Source organism: Nerophis ophidion, linkage group LG10 (assembly GCF_033978795.1).
Source record: "Nerophis ophidion isolate RoL-2023_Sa linkage group LG10, RoL_Noph_v1.0, whole genome shotgun sequence".
In the NCBI taxonomy this organism is placed as follows: Eukaryota; Metazoa; Chordata; class Actinopteri; order Syngnathiformes; family Syngnathidae; genus Nerophis; species Nerophis ophidion.
Genome location: NC_084620.1, coordinates 58,220,136 through 58,238,614, shown reverse-complemented (window position 1 = coordinate 58,238,614; position 18,479 = coordinate 58,220,136). Strand labels below are relative to the sequence as shown.

The 18,479-nt window shown below is 41.2% G+C and overlaps 1 protein-coding gene across 1 annotated transcript in view; it reads right to left on the bottom strand.

The window, feature by feature from the left end:
- Window positions 1-18,479, bottom strand: part of pik3cg (phosphatidylinositol-4,5-bisphosphate 3-kinase, catalytic subunit gamma) — a 66,362-nt gene that overhangs the window by 35,872 nt on the left and 12,011 nt on the right. Inside the window, exons 5-15 of the mRNA XM_061914223.1 lie at window positions 15,815-15,901; window positions 15,648-15,748; window positions 13,122-13,291; window positions 12,874-13,061; window positions 9,565-9,672; window positions 9,404-9,488; window positions 7,817-8,237; window positions 7,655-7,753; window positions 4,042-4,177; window positions 1,930-1,995; window positions 1,712-1,855 (exon numbers count right to left, since the gene is read on the bottom strand). Of these exons, the coding sequence (XP_061770207.1) occupies window positions 1,712-1,855; window positions 1,930-1,995; window positions 4,042-4,177; window positions 7,655-7,753; window positions 7,817-8,237; window positions 9,404-9,488; window positions 9,565-9,672; window positions 12,874-13,061; window positions 13,122-13,291; window positions 15,648-15,748; window positions 15,815-15,901 (1,605 nt within the window). The remainder of the gene's footprint in view (window positions 1-1,711; window positions 1,856-1,929; window positions 1,996-4,041; window positions 4,178-7,654; window positions 7,754-7,816; window positions 8,238-9,403; window positions 9,489-9,564; window positions 9,673-12,873; window positions 13,062-13,121; window positions 13,292-15,647; window positions 15,749-15,814; window positions 15,902-18,479) is intronic.

Below are 18,479 nucleotides of genomic sequence, written 5' to 3'. Positions count from 1 at the left end.
ACAGGAAGTTGGCAAAAACCCCTTCAAAACAAAAGTTTTGTAAAAACACTCACCTTTGCCTCTTTGAGCTGTAATTTGACCCCCTTAAAATGCTTCAAAACGCACCAAACTGGACACACACATGAGGACTGGTGAAAATTGCGATCTAATAAAAAACAAAAAAAACCCAAAGCTCAAAATTGCGCTCTAGCCCCCCCTAGGAATAAAACACTGACAAAACTCACTTGGGAAGAAAACACAGACAAAACTGCTTGTAACTTCTGGCAGGAATGTTGTAGAGACATGAAACAAAAACCTCTATGTAGGTCTCACTTAGACCTACATTTCATAAACTTACATCCTTCAGCAAAAATCCACAGGAAGTTGGCAAAAACCCCTTCAAAACAAAAGTTTTTTAAAAACAATCACCTTTCCCTCTTTGAGCTGTATTTTGACCCCCTTAAAATGCTTCAAAACTCACCAAACTGGACACACACATCAGGACTGGTGAAAATTGCGATCTAATAAAAAAAAAAAAAAACCCAAAGCTCAAAATTGCGCTCTAGCCCCCCCTAGGAATAAAACACAGACAAAACTGCTCTTGGGAAGACAACACAGACAAAACTGCTTGTAACTTCCGGCAGGAATGTCGTAGAGACATGAAACAAAAACTTCTATGTAGGTCTCACTTAGACCTACATTTCATACACTGACATCCTTCAGCAAAAATCCACAGGAAGTTGGCAAAAACCCCTTCAAAACAAAAGTTTTGTAAAAACACTCACCTTTGCCTCTTTGAGCTGCAATTTGACCCCCTTAAAATGCTTCAAAACTCACCAAACTGGACACACACATCAGGACTGGTGAAAATTGCGATCTAATAAAAAAAAACAACAACAACCCCAAAACTCAAAATTGCGCTCTAGCGCCCCCTAGGAATAAAACACTGACAAAACTGCTCTTGGGAAGAAAACACAGACAAAACTGCTTGTAACTTCCGGCAGGAATGTCGTAGAGACATGAAACAAAAACCTCTATGTAGGTCTCACTTAGACCTACATAGATTGACATCCTTCAGCAAAAATCAATTACCACTTCAGAACAAAAGTTTTGTAAAAACCTGTCATCTTTTTTCAAACATTATCTCCTCTGAGCGCGTTTGTTGTGTCGGCTTCAAACTCGCACAGGAAAGAGATTGAACCCTTCTGATTAAAAGTTGCGCAAAGAGTTTTTTTAACTGTTTCGGTTTTGATTTTACGAGCCTTCAAAGAACCGCCGCGCTGATGCTGCCGTCTCAGGATGGCCGCTTTAAAGCAGGAAGCACCAGCGTGACCACACAATGCAGAGAAGGTAGGTACTGTGCAGGTAAAGATATGTTGACTGGGTGAAAGAAGGAGGCACCAGTTTGACTCCAGGATACAGAGAAGGTAGGTACTGTGCAGGTAAGGATATGTTGATTGGGTGAAAGAAGGAGGCACCAGTTTGACTCCAGGATACAGAGAAGGTAGGGTGATGGCAGGAAGCACCAGCATGTATGGGTGAAAAAAAAGAAGCACCAATTTGACCCCAGGATGTAGGGAAGGTAGGTAATGTGCAGGTAAAGATATGTTGAATGGGTAAAGGCAGGAAACACCAGCAAAAGTCGGTGCCGTCCATCGCTGCTTGCAGCTTTAATTATTAACTTGTAATTATTTGTTCTTTGAAAAAAATCTTAAAAAACAAATCTGCTCACCTGTTTACCAAAGTCCTGCAACATGGACTCGCCACACCCTCGCAGGTAAGCCTCCAGCAGGACTGCATACCGCTGCTGGTAATGCATGGACTGGGCGATCTCGCTGCGCAGGAACCAGAAGAGGAAATGGCCGATACGCTTACTCTGCCACAAGGGGGAGGGGCCGAGACAGAGAGACTGTAAGAGAGATTGAAATATTTGGGATGAAGTCAACTCACCCTCAGAGCTCTCTTGAGCAGGAACCTGACCAGGGCGCTGTCATGGTATGGCTCAAACTTCACTGCCTGCCAACAACCACACAGTTATTACAACAAGTACATTTACAGAAATCATGTTAGACCATTGTCAAACTCAGGGGTGTCCAAACTACTGCCTGTGGGCCAGCAGGTGAGTAATTTGGGTTAATGACCATGAATTACACTTTGAAGTGTAATTCATTTTTATATACGACCCAATCCAAGCAACTTTTACTACTCGTGGCGCGAATACCACAACACAACAAGTCAACACACAAGGTCACACATAACACAACACAACAAGTCAACACACACGGTCACACAACACAAGTCAACACATACGGTCACACAACACAACAAGTCAACACACACGGTCACACATAACACAACACAACAAGTCAACACACACGGTCACACACTACACAACACAACAAGTCAACACACATGGTCACACATAACAACACACCAAGTCAACACACATGGTCACACATAACACAACAAGTCAACACATATGGTCACACATAACACAACACAACGAGTCAACACACATGGTCGCACGTTACACAACACAACAAGTCAACACACATGGTCACACAACACAGCACAAGTCAACACATATGGTCACACACAACACACCACAACAAGTCAACACACATGGTCTCACATAACACACAACACAACAAGTCAACACACATGGTCGCACAACACAACAAGTCAACACACATGGTCGCACATTACACAACACAACAAGTCAACACACATGTCACACATTACACAACACAACAAGTCATCACACATGGTCACACATAACACAACAAGTCAACACACATGGTCACACAACACAACAAGTCAACACACATGGTCACACATAACACAACACATCAGGTCAACACACATGGTCACACATAACACAACACAACAAGTCAACACACGGTCACACATAACACAACACACATGGTCACACATAACACAACACAACAAGTCACACACGGTCACACATAACAACACAAGTCAACACACATGGTCACACATAACACACCACAAAAAGACAACACACATGGTCACACATAACACAACACAACAAGTCAACACACATGTCACATGTAACACAACAACCCTATATATATATATATATATATATATATATACATACATATATATATATATACACATACATACAGTATATATATACACGTCACCCACATATATATATATGCCTATATATACATATATATATACACATATACATATATATACACATATATATATACACATACATATATACATATATATATATACATACATATATACATATATATATACATAGATATATAAATATATATATACACATATACATATATATACACATATATACACATACAAAATAAGTCATATTTTATATATACATATATATATACATACATATATACATATATACATATACATAGATATATACATATATAGATATATACATATATACATATACACATATATACATATATACATATATACATACATACAAAATAAGTCATATTTTTGGTTCCTTTAATAGTTAAAACAAATTTACATTATTGCAATCAGTTGATAAAACATTGTCCTTTACGATTATAAAAGCTTTTTTAAAAAAATCTACTACTCTGCTAGCATGACTGGGGTAGATCCTGCTGAAATCTATGTATTGAATGAATACACAATCCTTTTGAATCGGAAAAATATCGTTTTTTAATCGAGAATCGAAAAAAATCTATATATTATCGAATCATGACCCCAAGAATCGATATTGAATCGAATTGTGGGACACCCAAATATTCACATCCCTAATATGTATATCTATATATATATAGATATACATATGTATGTATGCATGTATATATATTTATTTTTTTTAGCCTGATGCAGCCCCCAAGTCCTAAAGTTAGACCCACGGTGGTCAGACATGCCCTCAGTCTGATGACTTGAAAGAAGAAAAGCTAGTTTGTAGTCAGTTCTTATGCGGGCTCCTCTTGTTTACAGACAGAAAAGTCACATGACATTTGACAAAGTCTGAGGATTACGGCAGTGAAGTACTTGACATGACAAGTGAACAAGGAGCACCTGGACAAGCTGCAGGAGGTATCGGAGCACGTCGTCGTCCTCCAGCGTCTCCAACTTCCTCACCGCCATAGAGCGAACCTGAGCGTCCGAGTAGTGGCAGTCCAGCAACTGCATGGCCAAGCCCACGTCCAAAACACTGAGTGACGGAAACACTTATTACCAATGCAACGCAGGAAGGAAGGACATTAAGGACATACTACAGCCAAGGTCGTCTTTTATAGGCCAATATAATACAAACCCCGTTTCCATATGAGTTGGGAAATTGTGTTAGATGTAAATATAAACAGAATACAATGATTTGCGAATCCTTTTCAACCCATATTCAGTTGAATATGCTACAAAGACAACATATTTGATGTTCAAACTCAATTTTTATTTTTTTGGGCAAATAATAATTAACTTAAAATTTCATGGCTGCAACACGTGCTAAAGTAGTTGGGAAAGGGCATGTTCACCACTGTATTACATCAATTTTTCTTTCAACATCCATCCATCCTTTTTTCTACCGCTTATTCCATTTTGGGGTTGCGGGGGGCGCTGGTGCCTATCTCAGCTATAATCGGGCGGGAGGCGGTGTACACCCTGGACAAGTCACCACCTCATCACAGGGCCAACACAGATAGACAGACAACATTCACACACTAGGGCCAATTTAGTGTTGCCAATCAACCTATCCCCAGGTGCATGTCTTTGGAAATGGGAGGAAGCCGGAGAACCCGGAGGGAACCCACGCATTCACGGGGAGAACATGCAAACTCCACACAGGAAGATCCCGTGCCTGGATTTGAACCCAGGACTGCATGAGCTTCGTATTGTGAGGCAGACGCACTAACCCCTCTCCCACCGTGAAGCCCTTTCTTTCAACAGCACTCAATAAATGTTTGGGAACTAAGGAAACTAATTGGTGAAGCTTTGAAAGTGGAATTCATTCCCATTCTGGTTTTATGTAGAGCTTCAGTCCTTCAACAGTCCGGGGTCTCCGCTGTCCTATTTTACGCTTCATAATGCACCACACATTTTCCATGGGAGACAGGTCTGGACTGCAGGCGGGCCAGGAAAGTACTTGCACTCGTTTACTACGAAGCCACGCTGTTGTAACACTTGTTTTGCTGAAATAAGCAGGGGCGTCCATGATAACATTGCTTGGATGACAACAAATGTTGCTCCTAAACCTGTATGGACCTTTCAGCATTAATGGTGCCCTCACAGATGTGTAAGTTACCCATGCTTTGGGCACTAATGCACCCCCATACCATCACACATGCTGGCTTTTGAACTATGCGCCTATAACAATCCGAATGGTTATTTTCCTCTTTGTTCTGGAGGACACCACGTCCTCTGTTTCCAAATATAATTTGAAATGTGGACTCGTCAGAGCACAGAACACCTTTCCACTTTGCATCAGTCCATCTTAGATGAGCTCAGGCCCAGCGAAGCCGGCGGCGTTTCAGGATATTGTTGATAAATGGGTTTGGCTTTGCATAGTAGAGTTTTAACTTGCACTTACAGATGTAGCGACCAACTGCAGTTACTGACAGTGGTTTTATGAAGTGTTCCTGAGCCCACGTGGTGATATCCTTTACACACTGATGTCGGTTTTTGATGCAGTACCGCCTGAGGGATCAAAGGTCCGTAATATCATCGCTTACGTGCAGTGATTTCTCCAGATTCTCTGAACCTTTTGATGATTTTACGGAACATAGATGGTAAAAACCATAAATTCCTTGCAATAGCTCGTTGAGAAATGTTGTTCTAAAACTGTTCGCCAATTTGCTTACAAAGTGGTGACTCTTGCCCCATCCTCGTTTGTGAATTACTTCATGGAAGCTGTTTTTATACCCAATCATGGCACCCACCTGTTCCCAATTAGCCTGCACACCTGTGGGATGTTCCAAATAAGTGTTTGATGAGCATTCCTCAACTTTATCAGTATTTATCGCCACCTTTCCCAACTTCTTTGTCACGTGTTGCTGGCATCAAATTCTTAAGTTAATGATTATTTGCACAAAAAAAAAAAAATGTTTATGAGTTTGAACATGAAATATGTTGTCTTTGTAGCATATTCAACTGAATATGGGTTGAAAAGGATTTGCAAATCATTGTATTCTGTTTATATTTACATCTAACACAATTTCCCAACTCATATGGAAACAGGGTTTGTAGAATGTGTCAGTAAGAAAAAGTGTCTCCGTAGGGAACCTCTTCCACATTGACTTTGGCCACATCCTGGGCAACTACAAGAGTTTCATGGGCATCAGCAAGGAGTGGGTTCCCTTCCTGCTCACGCCTGACTTCCTCTACGTCATGGGCACGTCCGGGAAGAAGAGCAGCCCCCACTTCCAGAAGTTCCAGGTGCTTGGAACACAACCATCCCTTCACCTCTTCATCTACTTCATGTACTTCTTCTTGTAATTCTTAATCTACTTCTTCATGTACTTCTTCATGTACTTCTTCTTGTACTTCATGTACTTCTTCATGTACTTTTTCATGTACTTCATGTACTTTATGTACTTTTTCATGTACTTCATGTATTTCATGTACTTAATGTACTTATTCTTGTACTTCATGTACTTCTTCATCTACTTCTTCATGTACTTCTTAATGTACTTCATGTACATCTTAATGTACTTCATGTACTTCTCCATGTACTTCTTCTTGTACTTCATGTATTTCTTCATGTACTTCTTCGTGTACTTCTTGTACTTCATGTACTTAATCTACTTCTTCATGTACTTTTTCATGTACTTCTTCATGTACTTTATGTACTTCTTCATGTACTTTTTCATCTACTTCATGTACTTATTCTTGTACTTCATGTACTTCTTCATCTACTTCTTCATGTACTTCTTCATGTACTTCTTCATGTACTTCATGTATTTCTTCATGTACTTCTTTGTGTACTTCTTGTACTTCATGTACTTAATCTACTTCATGTACTTCTTCATGTACTTTTTCATGTACTTCTTCATGTACTTTTTCATGTATTTCATGTACTTCATGTACTTATTCTTGTACTTATTCTTGTACTTATTCTTGTACTTATTCTTGTACTTCTTCATCTACTTCTTCATGTACTTCTTCATGTACTTCATCATGTACTTCTTCTTGTACTTCTTCATCTACTTCTTCATGTACTTCATGTAATTTTTCATGTACTTCATGTATTTCATGTACTTATTCTTGTACTTCATGTACTTCTTCATCTACTTCTTCTTGTACTTCTTAATGTACTTCATCATGTACTTCTTCTTGTACTTCATGTACTTCTTCATCTACATCTTCATGTACTTCATTTAATTTTTCATGTACTTCTTCATGTACTTCATGTACTTCTCCATGTGCGTGTCAGGACGTGTGCGTGAAAGCCTACCTGGCTCTTCGCCACCACACCAACCTGCTCATCATCCTCTTCTCCATGATGCTGATGACAGGTATGTACATCATTGTATTCTTTTTATATTCCAACTCATATGGAAACGGGGTTTGTAGGATCTGTTGAAAAACTTGTCTGATCGTGGGCAGACACTTGGAGATAGCCACTTTCCGTAAAAACGGCGAGCGCCTCCAAGCCTTGAGGAACATTCCAGCGTGGACGACATGCACCCCAACATACCTGCTGTCCCACGCGGTGCAGCGCTCCAACAGTCGGTGGGTGGCCAGCACGTCTTCCTGCTTGCCCCAGCGGACTGAGGACAGCAGCTTGGGGTAGGCCCTGGCAGGAAGACATGGTGAGCTCTCAAACATCCACTCCCTCATGCGGAGGAGGAAGAAGCACCTGGGATCCAGCATGCAGCCATGGCGGAAATGCCAGATCAGCTCCTCGTCCTCCGGGCTGAGCGGGTGCAAAGGGTCGGTGGCCACAATGGCTGCAAACTGCTTCTTCAGATGGTTGGGCATCTCGCGTTGGCCTCGCTCCCCGCCCTCGCTCTCTTGGGGCGCGGGGCCCGGGTCCCGGCTCTTGGGGAGCACCACGGGGTAGCAGTACTTGTCCAGCAGGATGGCCATGGCCATGGACGAGGACTTGTCCGGGTTGGTGGCGGACGTGAGTTTGTCGGCGTTGATGCTGCTGCTGCTGCTCTCCTCGCTCTTCTCCGGCATCTTCCACATGTGGAGCACAAACTCGCCCTGGCGCAGCAGCGAGCGGTGGTCGATCAGCAGCAGGTTGACGTAGTACAAGAGCCGGCTCTTGGTCTTTCCTGGAACACCAGCAGGGACAAGACAAGTTGTCCGTCAAAATGTGTCTGGTGAACGCCTTGAAATAATATTAAAGGCCTACTGAAATGAGATGTTCTTATTTAAATGTGTCATACTTGATCATTTCCCAATATTGCCATTTTTTGCTGTCATGTTTGATCCTATTCTGTCTCCCTGTCATGTTTGATCCTGTTTTGTCTCCCTTTCATGTTTGATCCTGTTTTGTCTCCCTGTCATGTTTGATCCTGTTCTGTCTCCCTGTCGTGTTTGATCCTGTTCTGTCTCCCTGTCGTGTTTGATCCTGTTTTGTCTCCCTGTCGTGTTTGATCCTGTTCTGTCTCCCTGTCATGTTTGATCCTGTTTTGTCTCCCTGTCATGTTTGATCCTGTTCTGTCTCCCTGTCATGCTTGATCCTGTTCTGTCTCCCTGTCACGTTTGATCCTGTTCTGTCTCCCTGTCATGTTTGATCCTGTTCTGTCTCCCTGTCATGTTTGATCCTGTTCTGTCTCCCTGTCATGTTTGATCCTGTTCTGTCTCCCTGTCACGTTTGATCCTGTTCCGTCTCCCTGTCACGTTTGATCCTGTTCCGTCTCCCTGTCATGTTTGATCCTGTTCTGTCTCCCTGTCATGTTTGATCCTGTTCTGTCTCCCTGTCATGTTTGATCCTGTTCAGTCTCCCTGTCATGTTTGATCCTGTTCTGTCTCCATGTCATGTTTGATCCTGTTCTGTCTCCCTGTCATGTTTGATCCTGTTCTGTCTCCCTGTAAAGTTTGTCTGATCTTGAATGGGATTGTGCTGAAAATGTTAATTTCCCCTCGGGGATTAACAAAGTGTGTTTAGGGCACGTCCAGCTGGTAGGAGGCCACGGGGAAGACCCAGGACACGTTGGAAAGACTATGTCTCCCGGCTGGCCTGGGAACGCCTCGGGATCCCCCGGGAAGAGCTAGACGAAGTGGCTGGAGATAGGGAAGTCTGGGCTTCCCTGCTTAGGCTGCTGCCCCCGCGACCCGACCTCGGATAAGCGGAAGATGATGGATGGATGGATGGATGGATTAACAAAGTGATTCTGATTCTAATATGCACATTCATGTGATATTAATCGTTACAAGCGGCCCCTCAATAAAAAGGAGTCCGACACTTAAGTTGACAAAAGATGAGGTACATTACCGTCATGGTTTCCACTTCCTGCTGTGAGATCCTGCTGGGAACATCCTTTTGAGTTGGGAGTCTGCGGCTGCTTCCTGCAGACCACCTGAGCAGGAAAGGGGAAAGACTGGGTGATTATTATTAGAACAAGGCCAGGAGTGTAACACAATGGCCAGTCTTACCTGGAGGTTGAGCCTGGAACCTTTGGGCAGGTCTTTGATTTTAATGTTAAACTCCAACCAAGTGTTCCACAGCACTTCTTCATTGAAGGCTTTGGGGCTGGTCCTCTCCTGCAAGAGGAGACTCGTCAAGCAACCGTTTTACTCCGGGGCTGGAAAGTGGAACAATGCATTGTGCGTTTTCCGGCCCTCAGAATAGCTTATTTACTCGACTGAATGAAAGACTCCGTCTTAAAGTTTCGAACATTTCTTTAACAAGTTTAAAACATGGCACTAATGTGCGGCATCATTAACGGCCACAATCGAGTGATTTGGTGAGATATATTTGCATTTTTAGCGTGAAAGCAGAGCCAAGGAAGTGGTATTAGTGAGCTAATAAAGAGACGGTGGGTGGCAGCCGTGAGACCATCAAACATGACTTTTAACACCATCACCTGGTACATGTTGGTGTGTTCACACTGGTGCGTTTCAATCAAAGCTGCTCCACACAGAGTATTTAGTAGGCTGTTAGCCTTAGGTGACCTAGCTGTGGGCTACAAATAACAAACAGTATTTTGGAAAAAGGCCTGTAAGCACAAAAATGAATGAATATTATTTTTGGAGAAGTAAGTATTAGAAAGTAATAACGAGCCTGTTTCTTTTTAAAGAAAACCTGTTTATGAAATGAGACTGGGCAACCTCACTCCACCTAAGACATAAGAGATAAAAGATGAATTAGCCCGAACACACTTTGAATTCTGGACACTCAACGGTATGCACTGCAAAAACTAAGTAAGATTAAATATCTTAAATAAGGCTGATATTTGCTAATTGTCTGATCATTCTTCACACTAAGCAGATTTTAAGCTATTTTTTTTCTCCAAGATGGCGCTGCTGTAGTGGCTGCTGTTGGCAGGAGTTCTGTGCTCTTGTGTCATCCTTTTGTGTTTCCCTCTTCTTTTCAAATGTTATTATATTTTTGGGCCTTTTTGGTCCGGGACCCTTTGGGACTGTGTGACAAGGGGTGGCAGTTTCGTGACCTCTGCGGTGCTTTTTTGTGGACTTCTGGATCTGCCTCCCTGGAGCCTTTTGGCCATGGAGACCAGCTGCTGGGTGTCTGCCACACCGGAGTCGGTTTGGAGGGACTGGAGGAATTGTGGATGAGGGGACAGGGTTGCGGAGCTAGCACTGGGCGCAGGGACGGAGAGGCTTCGCGGTGTCTTGGCTGGGTGAGCAGGTATCGGACACCTCAGTCTCCTTGGACGTATCATCGCTTATCCATGCGGACTGGACACTGGCCGAGAGTGAAGTCGGCTGTCTTGGTTGCTTTGTTGGGTCTGCTCCTGTCTCGGGCCATGCTCCCTCCGCCCCAGTGGACGATGGCGTGGAACACCGCGTGTCGGACACCTCGGTCTCCTTGGACGTATCCTCGCTCATCCATGCGGACTAGACACTGGCCGAGAGTGGAGTCGGCTGTCTTGGTTGCTTTGTTCGGTCTGCTCCTGTCTCTGGCCATGCTCCCTCCGCCCCAGCGGACAATGGCGTGGAACACCGCAGAAGCCACCACAGTGGATATGTTTCTTTAGCTTTTTGTTCATAGCTGTATGTAGAAGTGTCTGCTTGTATCTGCAGCTTTAATTTCTTTAATGTCCTCTGTGTTCTTTGATGTTTGATGTTTCCCTCTTACACACGTGAGAGGGATGTGTTCTATGGCAATGAGATGTTTTTTTTTTCCCTTGGCCTCAGTCTGCATCCCCTCTCCAGGGCCCAGGCTAAGACCGATTTTTTTATTTTATTTTAATCTTCTATTCCCCCCCCCCCTTGTTTACCTGTATCTCATCTTTTTTGTAAGGGGCGCTGGAAGCCGGCAGACCCGTCAGTGATCCTGTTCTGTCTCCCTGTGATGTTTGTTTGATCTTGAATGGGATTCTGCTGAAAATTGTAATTTTCCTGAAGGAACTCTCCTGACGGAATGAATAAAGTACTATCTAAAAAAAAAAAAAAAAAAAATCTATCTTTATGGTAGAACAGGGGTGCCCATCACGTCGAGCGCGAGCTACCAGTCGACCGCGGGGGGTGTGTCAGTCGATCTCCAGCCAGGCTTTTAAAAAAAATAGACCTAAAAATGAGGGATCATCAATCTTCACCAAGACGTCACTTAAATGACATTCACGGTACCGGAGGGTCTTGTGAGATGACGCTGGCTGCTGCAAGATCATTATTATGAAAATATGACCGAGAGGAAGGCGAGAAACACTTTTTATTTCAACATACTCTCGCGCCGTACCTTCCGTCAAAACTCTAAAGGCCGACTGCACATTTCCTATCTTCACGATAAAAGCCCTGCTTCATGCTGCCTGCGCTAACTAAATACAGAGTCTCGGAGAACTGGCGTGCACAAGCGATCCCTCAGAAAGCTGGCGTGCACATCACTTGTGCACGCCAGCTTTCTGAGACTCTTATTTTGTTAGCGCAGGCAGCATGAAGCAGAGCTTTTATTGTGAAGACAGGAAATGTGCAGTCGGCCTTTAGAGTTTTGACGGAAGGGACGGCGCGAAAGTCTGTTGAAATAAAAAGTGTTTCTCGCCTTCCTCTCTGTCATTTTTTCATAATAATGAACTGGCAGCAGCCAGCGTCATCTCACAAGACCCTCGGGTGCCGTGAATGTCAATCAAGCAAGCTACGGAATTTGCCGCCAATGTTTTTCTTGTAAAGTGTATGGAAGCTGGATGAATTAGATGCCAAAAACCAAACACTTTCATGTGGTATCGTACAGAAAGGACAACTTTTTTTCTCCTCCATTTGAAAATGTGGGCGTTATCATCATTACTGTCTGATTCCAATCAATGCAAGTCATCAGAATCAGGTAATACACCAACTTATATTCTTGTCTTTGTGAAAGAAAGACATCTATATGTGTTACACATGCTTGTATTATCATTAAACACATTTAACTTGTTTACAAAAATGTTTCTTTCATAAATGAATAAATATAAATGATATATATAAATGAGGTAGATCCCCTCGAGTTGGTCAATTGAAAAGTAGCTCGCCTGCAGAAAAAGTGTGGGCACCCGTGTTAGAGTCTTTTACTCGTTTTGAGTGTTTTGGTCCGATGTGATGTCAGTAAGATATTACAGCTTGTTGCTGAGATGTGATGAGCTATATTGAGTAAAACATGCTCGAAAGTAGAATATCAAGTGTTGCAAAGCTGTGTCATCAACACTCACAGGTATAAAACTACTTTTTTAAAGTAATAATTTCTCATTTCAGGCATGAACATGAATACAGTAGAGTAATAGAAATAAGTCATCCAAAGGTTGATTTTGTTACCTGGGCGAGAAGCTGCTGACTGTGGAAGATGCTGGCCTCGATGAACACGACAAAGTCGGGAATTTTGGGCAGCGTGGGTATATCGATGCCCAGCACCTTCACCCTGAACTTCCTGTCGCAGTCCCACATGGAGATGGTGAACACTCGCTCGTGGTCCTTCTCGCCGATGGTCAGCTGCTCATGTGTGCCTGAGTCAAATACAGAGTCACCGACACAAACACAAAGTGCTGTATTGTTGGCCCGTTTACCTGCAACACCAGTGCAGTCGTCCACCTGGGCCCAGTCCTCTTCGTGGACTAGATCCAGTTCCGGACAGGGCGGCCTCTCCAGAGACAAGTGGATCTCGTCGCCATTTTTCAGACGCTGACGGATCCAGTTGAAGTTCTGCAGTGGTTTGTCTCCATACAGGTACTCCTCCCTGGTTCAAACCCAATCAGTGTCACCTCTCACTGGCTTCAGAGATTCTTAACCATTCTTGCGCCCCCTAGAGGGCCGCTAAAGAAAACGTGTTTCGCAGCTATCAGGTGTAATACAGTTTTCCACCACTTGTGGCAGTATTGTCAACATCATACAAACAGAAGAAGTCTGGAGCTAAAGTCATGAAGAAGTTTCTATGTAGGTTAAGTTGTGTCTTTATTACGAAAGCTTTTTTTTGGAACGAAATTTATGTAACTGAATTGTTTGCGTTTGAATTTTGTGTTTTAACATAAAATGATGCTGACAATTTCATGGATTAAAAAAATCATTCGCAAAATTTGTGTTTAAAAATTCAGTTTGCTTAATTTCAGTGTGTAAAAATTAATTGTACTAAAAATTCAGTATTAAAACATTCAGATTAAACTCTACTGGCTGTTCTCCATTGCTTCAGTCCTAATTGACAAGAAATTAGTCTTGAGATTTGAAGCAATTAATTTTTAATTTTTCTTTACACTGAATTTTTAAATACAAAAATTATGACTAAGGTGGTGAAACTGTCAGTTTATTTAAGAAATGTACATCTTATTATGTATTATACAATATACATTTCACCCTCCATTAGCTTGCGAAGCGCAAAAATTATGACTAAAGTGGTGAAGCTGACTGTTTATTTAAGAAACGTACACCTTATTATTTATTATAAATTTGTTCAAATGTATTATTTTAGCACTGCATACTTGATTTACCGCAGGTGGGTGTTGAGTTTCGAAACAACAAATAATATTTTCAGACGCAGACTTTTTACACAGTAAAATATATACCACTGCATTTTAACTACCGGTAACTGAATTTTTAAAATGCACAAATTGTCAGCACAAGTTGAGGTTGCAGACTTAAAACAAAAAAATTCAGTGAAAAAAAAGCTTTCGTAATACACACAATTTTACCCTCCATTAGTTTACAAAGCGCAAAAAATATGACTAAAGTGGTGAAGCTGACTGTTTATTTAATAAATGTACATCTTATTTTTTTTATACATTTGTTCAAATGTATTATTTTAGCACTGCATACTTGATTTGCCACAGGTGGGTGTTGAGTTTCGAAACAACAAATGATATTTTCACACGCAGACTTTTTACACGGTAAAATATATACCACTGCATTTTAACTAACGGTAACTGAATTTTTAAAATGCACAAATTGTCAGCACAAGTTGAGGTTGCAGACTTAAAACAACAAAAATTCAGTGAAAAAAAAGCTTTTGTAATACACACAATTTTACCCTCCATTAATTTACAAAGCGCAAAATATATGACTAAAGTGGTGAAGCTGACTGTTTATTTAAGAAACGTACACCTTATTATTTATCATACATTTGTTCAAATGTATTATTTTAGCACTGCATACTTGATTTACCGCAGGTGGGTGTTGAGTTTCGAAACAACAAATAATATTTTCACACGCAGACTTTTTACACGGTACAATATATACCACTGCATTTTAACTACCGGTAACTGAATTTTTAAAACGCACAAATTGTCAGCACAAGCTGAGGTTGCAGACTTAAAACAAAAAAATTCAGTGAAAAAAAAGCTTTTGTAATACACACAATTTTACCCTCCATTAGTTTACAAAGCGCAAAAAATATGACTAAAGTGGTGAAGCTGACTGTTTATTTAAGAAACGTACACCTTATTATTTATCATACATTTGTTCAAATGTATTATTTTAGCACTACATACTTGATTTACCGCAGGTGGGTGTTGAGTTTCGAAACAACAAATAATATTTTCACCCGCAGACTTTTTACACAGTAAAATATATACCACTGCATTTTAATTACCGGTAACTGAATTTTTAAAATGCACAAATTGTCAGCACAAGCTGAGGTTGCAGACTTAAAACAAAAAAATTCAGTGAAAAAAAAGCTTTTGTAATACACACAATTTTACCCTCCATTAGTTGACAAAGCGCAAAAAATATGACTAAAGTGGTGAAGCTGACTGTTTATTTAATAAATGTTCATCTTATTTTTTTATACATTTGTTCAAATGTATTATTTTAGCACTGCATAATTGTATGTACTTTTTTCATCAGTTTTTATGACTCCCTTTTTTTGCAGTATATTTGATTAGAATGTATTTGTGTAATCAGTCTGATAATATTTATGATTAGCACATGTTTGTATGCTCGTATTTAATGTAACATAATAAGTAAGTAATTTAGAAATAAATATTGAAAACGATTCAATTGAAATGACTAACTTAGCGTTAATACTGAAGCGGGCCCCCGGCTCGTCTGTAGTGGAAAGGTTGGCCCCCGAGGTGAGAAAGGTGAAGAAGACACGTTGAACAAACCTGCCGCACACTCGCAACACAAAGTCCGACTCGGACGTGTCGTCAGGGATGCCCAGCACCCCTCTTTTGTTGGCGGTCTTGGAGAAGAAGCAGGCTAAAACCTGAAGGGGCCAGAAAAGGCTGTGAGAATCCAGACTGGCAGAAGGGGGAAAAGGTTTCTATTCTACCTGTGCTGGCATGTCTTCAATGGACACCTTGATGGTGTGGCTGGTTGTGTTGAAGTGGATGACTGCCAGGATGTGGCCGTTGCTGACCTGGGAGTGCAGAGCCACACGCTCAATCAAGCAAGTATACAAATATGAATCATCTTTGCTGGAAACTGTAACTTCCTCATGAAATGTAACATGTGACAACTTCACTTTAGTTGTGGTATTTCTTGTGTTTTTTCATTATAGCCTCAAGACAAAAGCTGAACAGATGGGTTATTATTTGTCTACTCTGCTTTGTCTACTGCTGTTATGAGTTGTTGACCTTTTTACAGCTCCCAATTATTATATAATCTCAAACATTCTACTTGAAAAATGTATTGGGTGAAAATATTGCATATTTTATGTTTTTTTTAGGGCTGGGCAACGATTAAAAATTGTAATCGAAGTTAATCGCACTATTTCTCCGATTAATCGCAATTAACTGCATTGTATACGCAAAGCCCAATAATGAATTCAAAAGTAGTGTGTAGTGCACCTTTATTGGAATATTCTCCCACATGAACAAAAGCGCCAAAACATTTGTTGAGCAAACACAATTTAAATCAGTCCTTGTTAAACAGTAGCAGTTAAATAGCATATTTTATGAAAATCAACTCCAAAAATGTAAATACAAACATTTCAGCTTATTGCCACTGCCAGGGTATTTAAGTTATCCTGTTTGTTATGGAAAATAAATATAATCTACATACAAATCTCTGAGCCACAATCATAACATCTGAACAGGCAATTTCTGAGGTAACAGCAGAAACATTTTTTTTTATCAGGGATCTTATGTTTAAAAAACCTATATTATAGGTAGTGGGCTGTTTTAGGGAATTTTTGATCAAATTATCCGTAGTAGCAATATTAATAATGTTGTGTTTATTCTGCGTAGTGCACTTAAAATAATCATGACCATATCTAGGAATTGATATGATGGGAATTTTCCGATTGTTTGCTTGGTGCTTTGATAAACTGAACGCATATACATGGTACTATATTGTGATGTTATGAGCCAGGGATAAAAGAACTACCCTACCCAGCATGCAACAGGTGTGACGAGCATGCGCGGTAGCCCGGTATAGGTTGTGTCGCCATGACGGCATCTTGTATGTTGTGATATGCACGCTCTGAAAGCAAACGTTAAGAACTCAGCCAACACTCCTGGTCTGCATTATTCATAAATAGACAGACAACACATATACTCCACTGCTTCACAGGCCGCTGGATGTAGCTGGCAAAGTATTCCCATGCTAGCTAGCCGGTCTAGCAAGCACGCCTCATTCAGTCCAAAACGGCCCGATCCATCCACATCCACAATTGTCTGGCGGTCGTAAGTGATCCCGGAGTGACCACGCTGTAAGCCAACCATGAAATTTGCAGAATTGTCCGGTATTTTTGCCAAATGTTGCATCTTTACCAAGAGCCCCTCCACGCCGGGCGACGCCATCTTGTTAAGAAAAGGCGTTAACAAAATAAAAGCATGTAAACAACATACGCAAATCTGCGATAAAATAATTGTCGGCGTTAATAGATTGATGAGTTAACTCATAATTAACGCACTAATTTGCCCACCCCTAGTTTTTTTCCATAAAAAAACATGGTTTTCTTTGACAAAAAGAGCATACAACTTCAATCTTTAAAAACGGCATATTAACAGATAGACCTAATGTTGATCTAAAGATTTAAAACTTGAATAATAATAATAAAAATAATAATACTGCATAATGACACATTTTTTACATTTTATTTTTACCAAAACCCTTGGGGGTCCCCGGGATCAAGCCTGAGTGGAGGCCTAAATGTATATCTTTTATTCATCATGTTAGACCCGCTCGACATCCATTGCTTTCGGTCCCCTAGAGGGGGGGGGTTGCCCACATCTGAGGTCCTCTCCAAGGTTTCTCATAGTCAGCATTGTCACTGGCGTCCCACTGGATGTGAATTCTCCCTGCCAGCTGGGTGTGAGTTTTCCTTGCCCTTTTGTGGGTTCTTCCGAGGATGTTGTAGTCGTAATGCGGCATAGCTCGGTTGGTAGAGCGGCCGCCGTGCCAGCAACTTGAGGGTTGCAGGTTCGATTCCCGCTTCCGCCAACATAGTCACTGCCGTTGTGTCCTTGGGCAAGACACTTTACCCACCTGCTCCCAGTGCCACCCACACTGGTTTAAATGTAACTTAGATATTAGGTTTCACTAAGTAAAGCGCTTTGAGTCACTAGAGAAAAGCGCTATATAAATATAATTCACTTCACTTCACTAATGATTTGTGCAGTCCTTTGAGATATTTGTGATTTGGGGCTATATAAATAAACATTGATTGATTCATTCATTCATTCATACATTGTATTGTTTTTTAAAAAATAAATGGCCCCCGCTTGCTTTGATTTTTCAGTGTGCCGCCCTCGGTGGAAAAAGTTTGGACACCCCTGATGTAAACAAACTAGGGTGAGTTCAAGGACCGCCAAAATTAGTAGGATAAAACGGCGCTCGCCAAATACTCGAATCAGTGAAGCATGTTTAATATAAACAGTGTGCTTTAGAGCAATTAGGGAGGTTTGTGTCATGTTTGTCCTCCTACAAAAACCAAATTAAAAGAAAAAATATGTTTTTTCCCCCTCATCATTTCTATTTTTCATATATTTTTG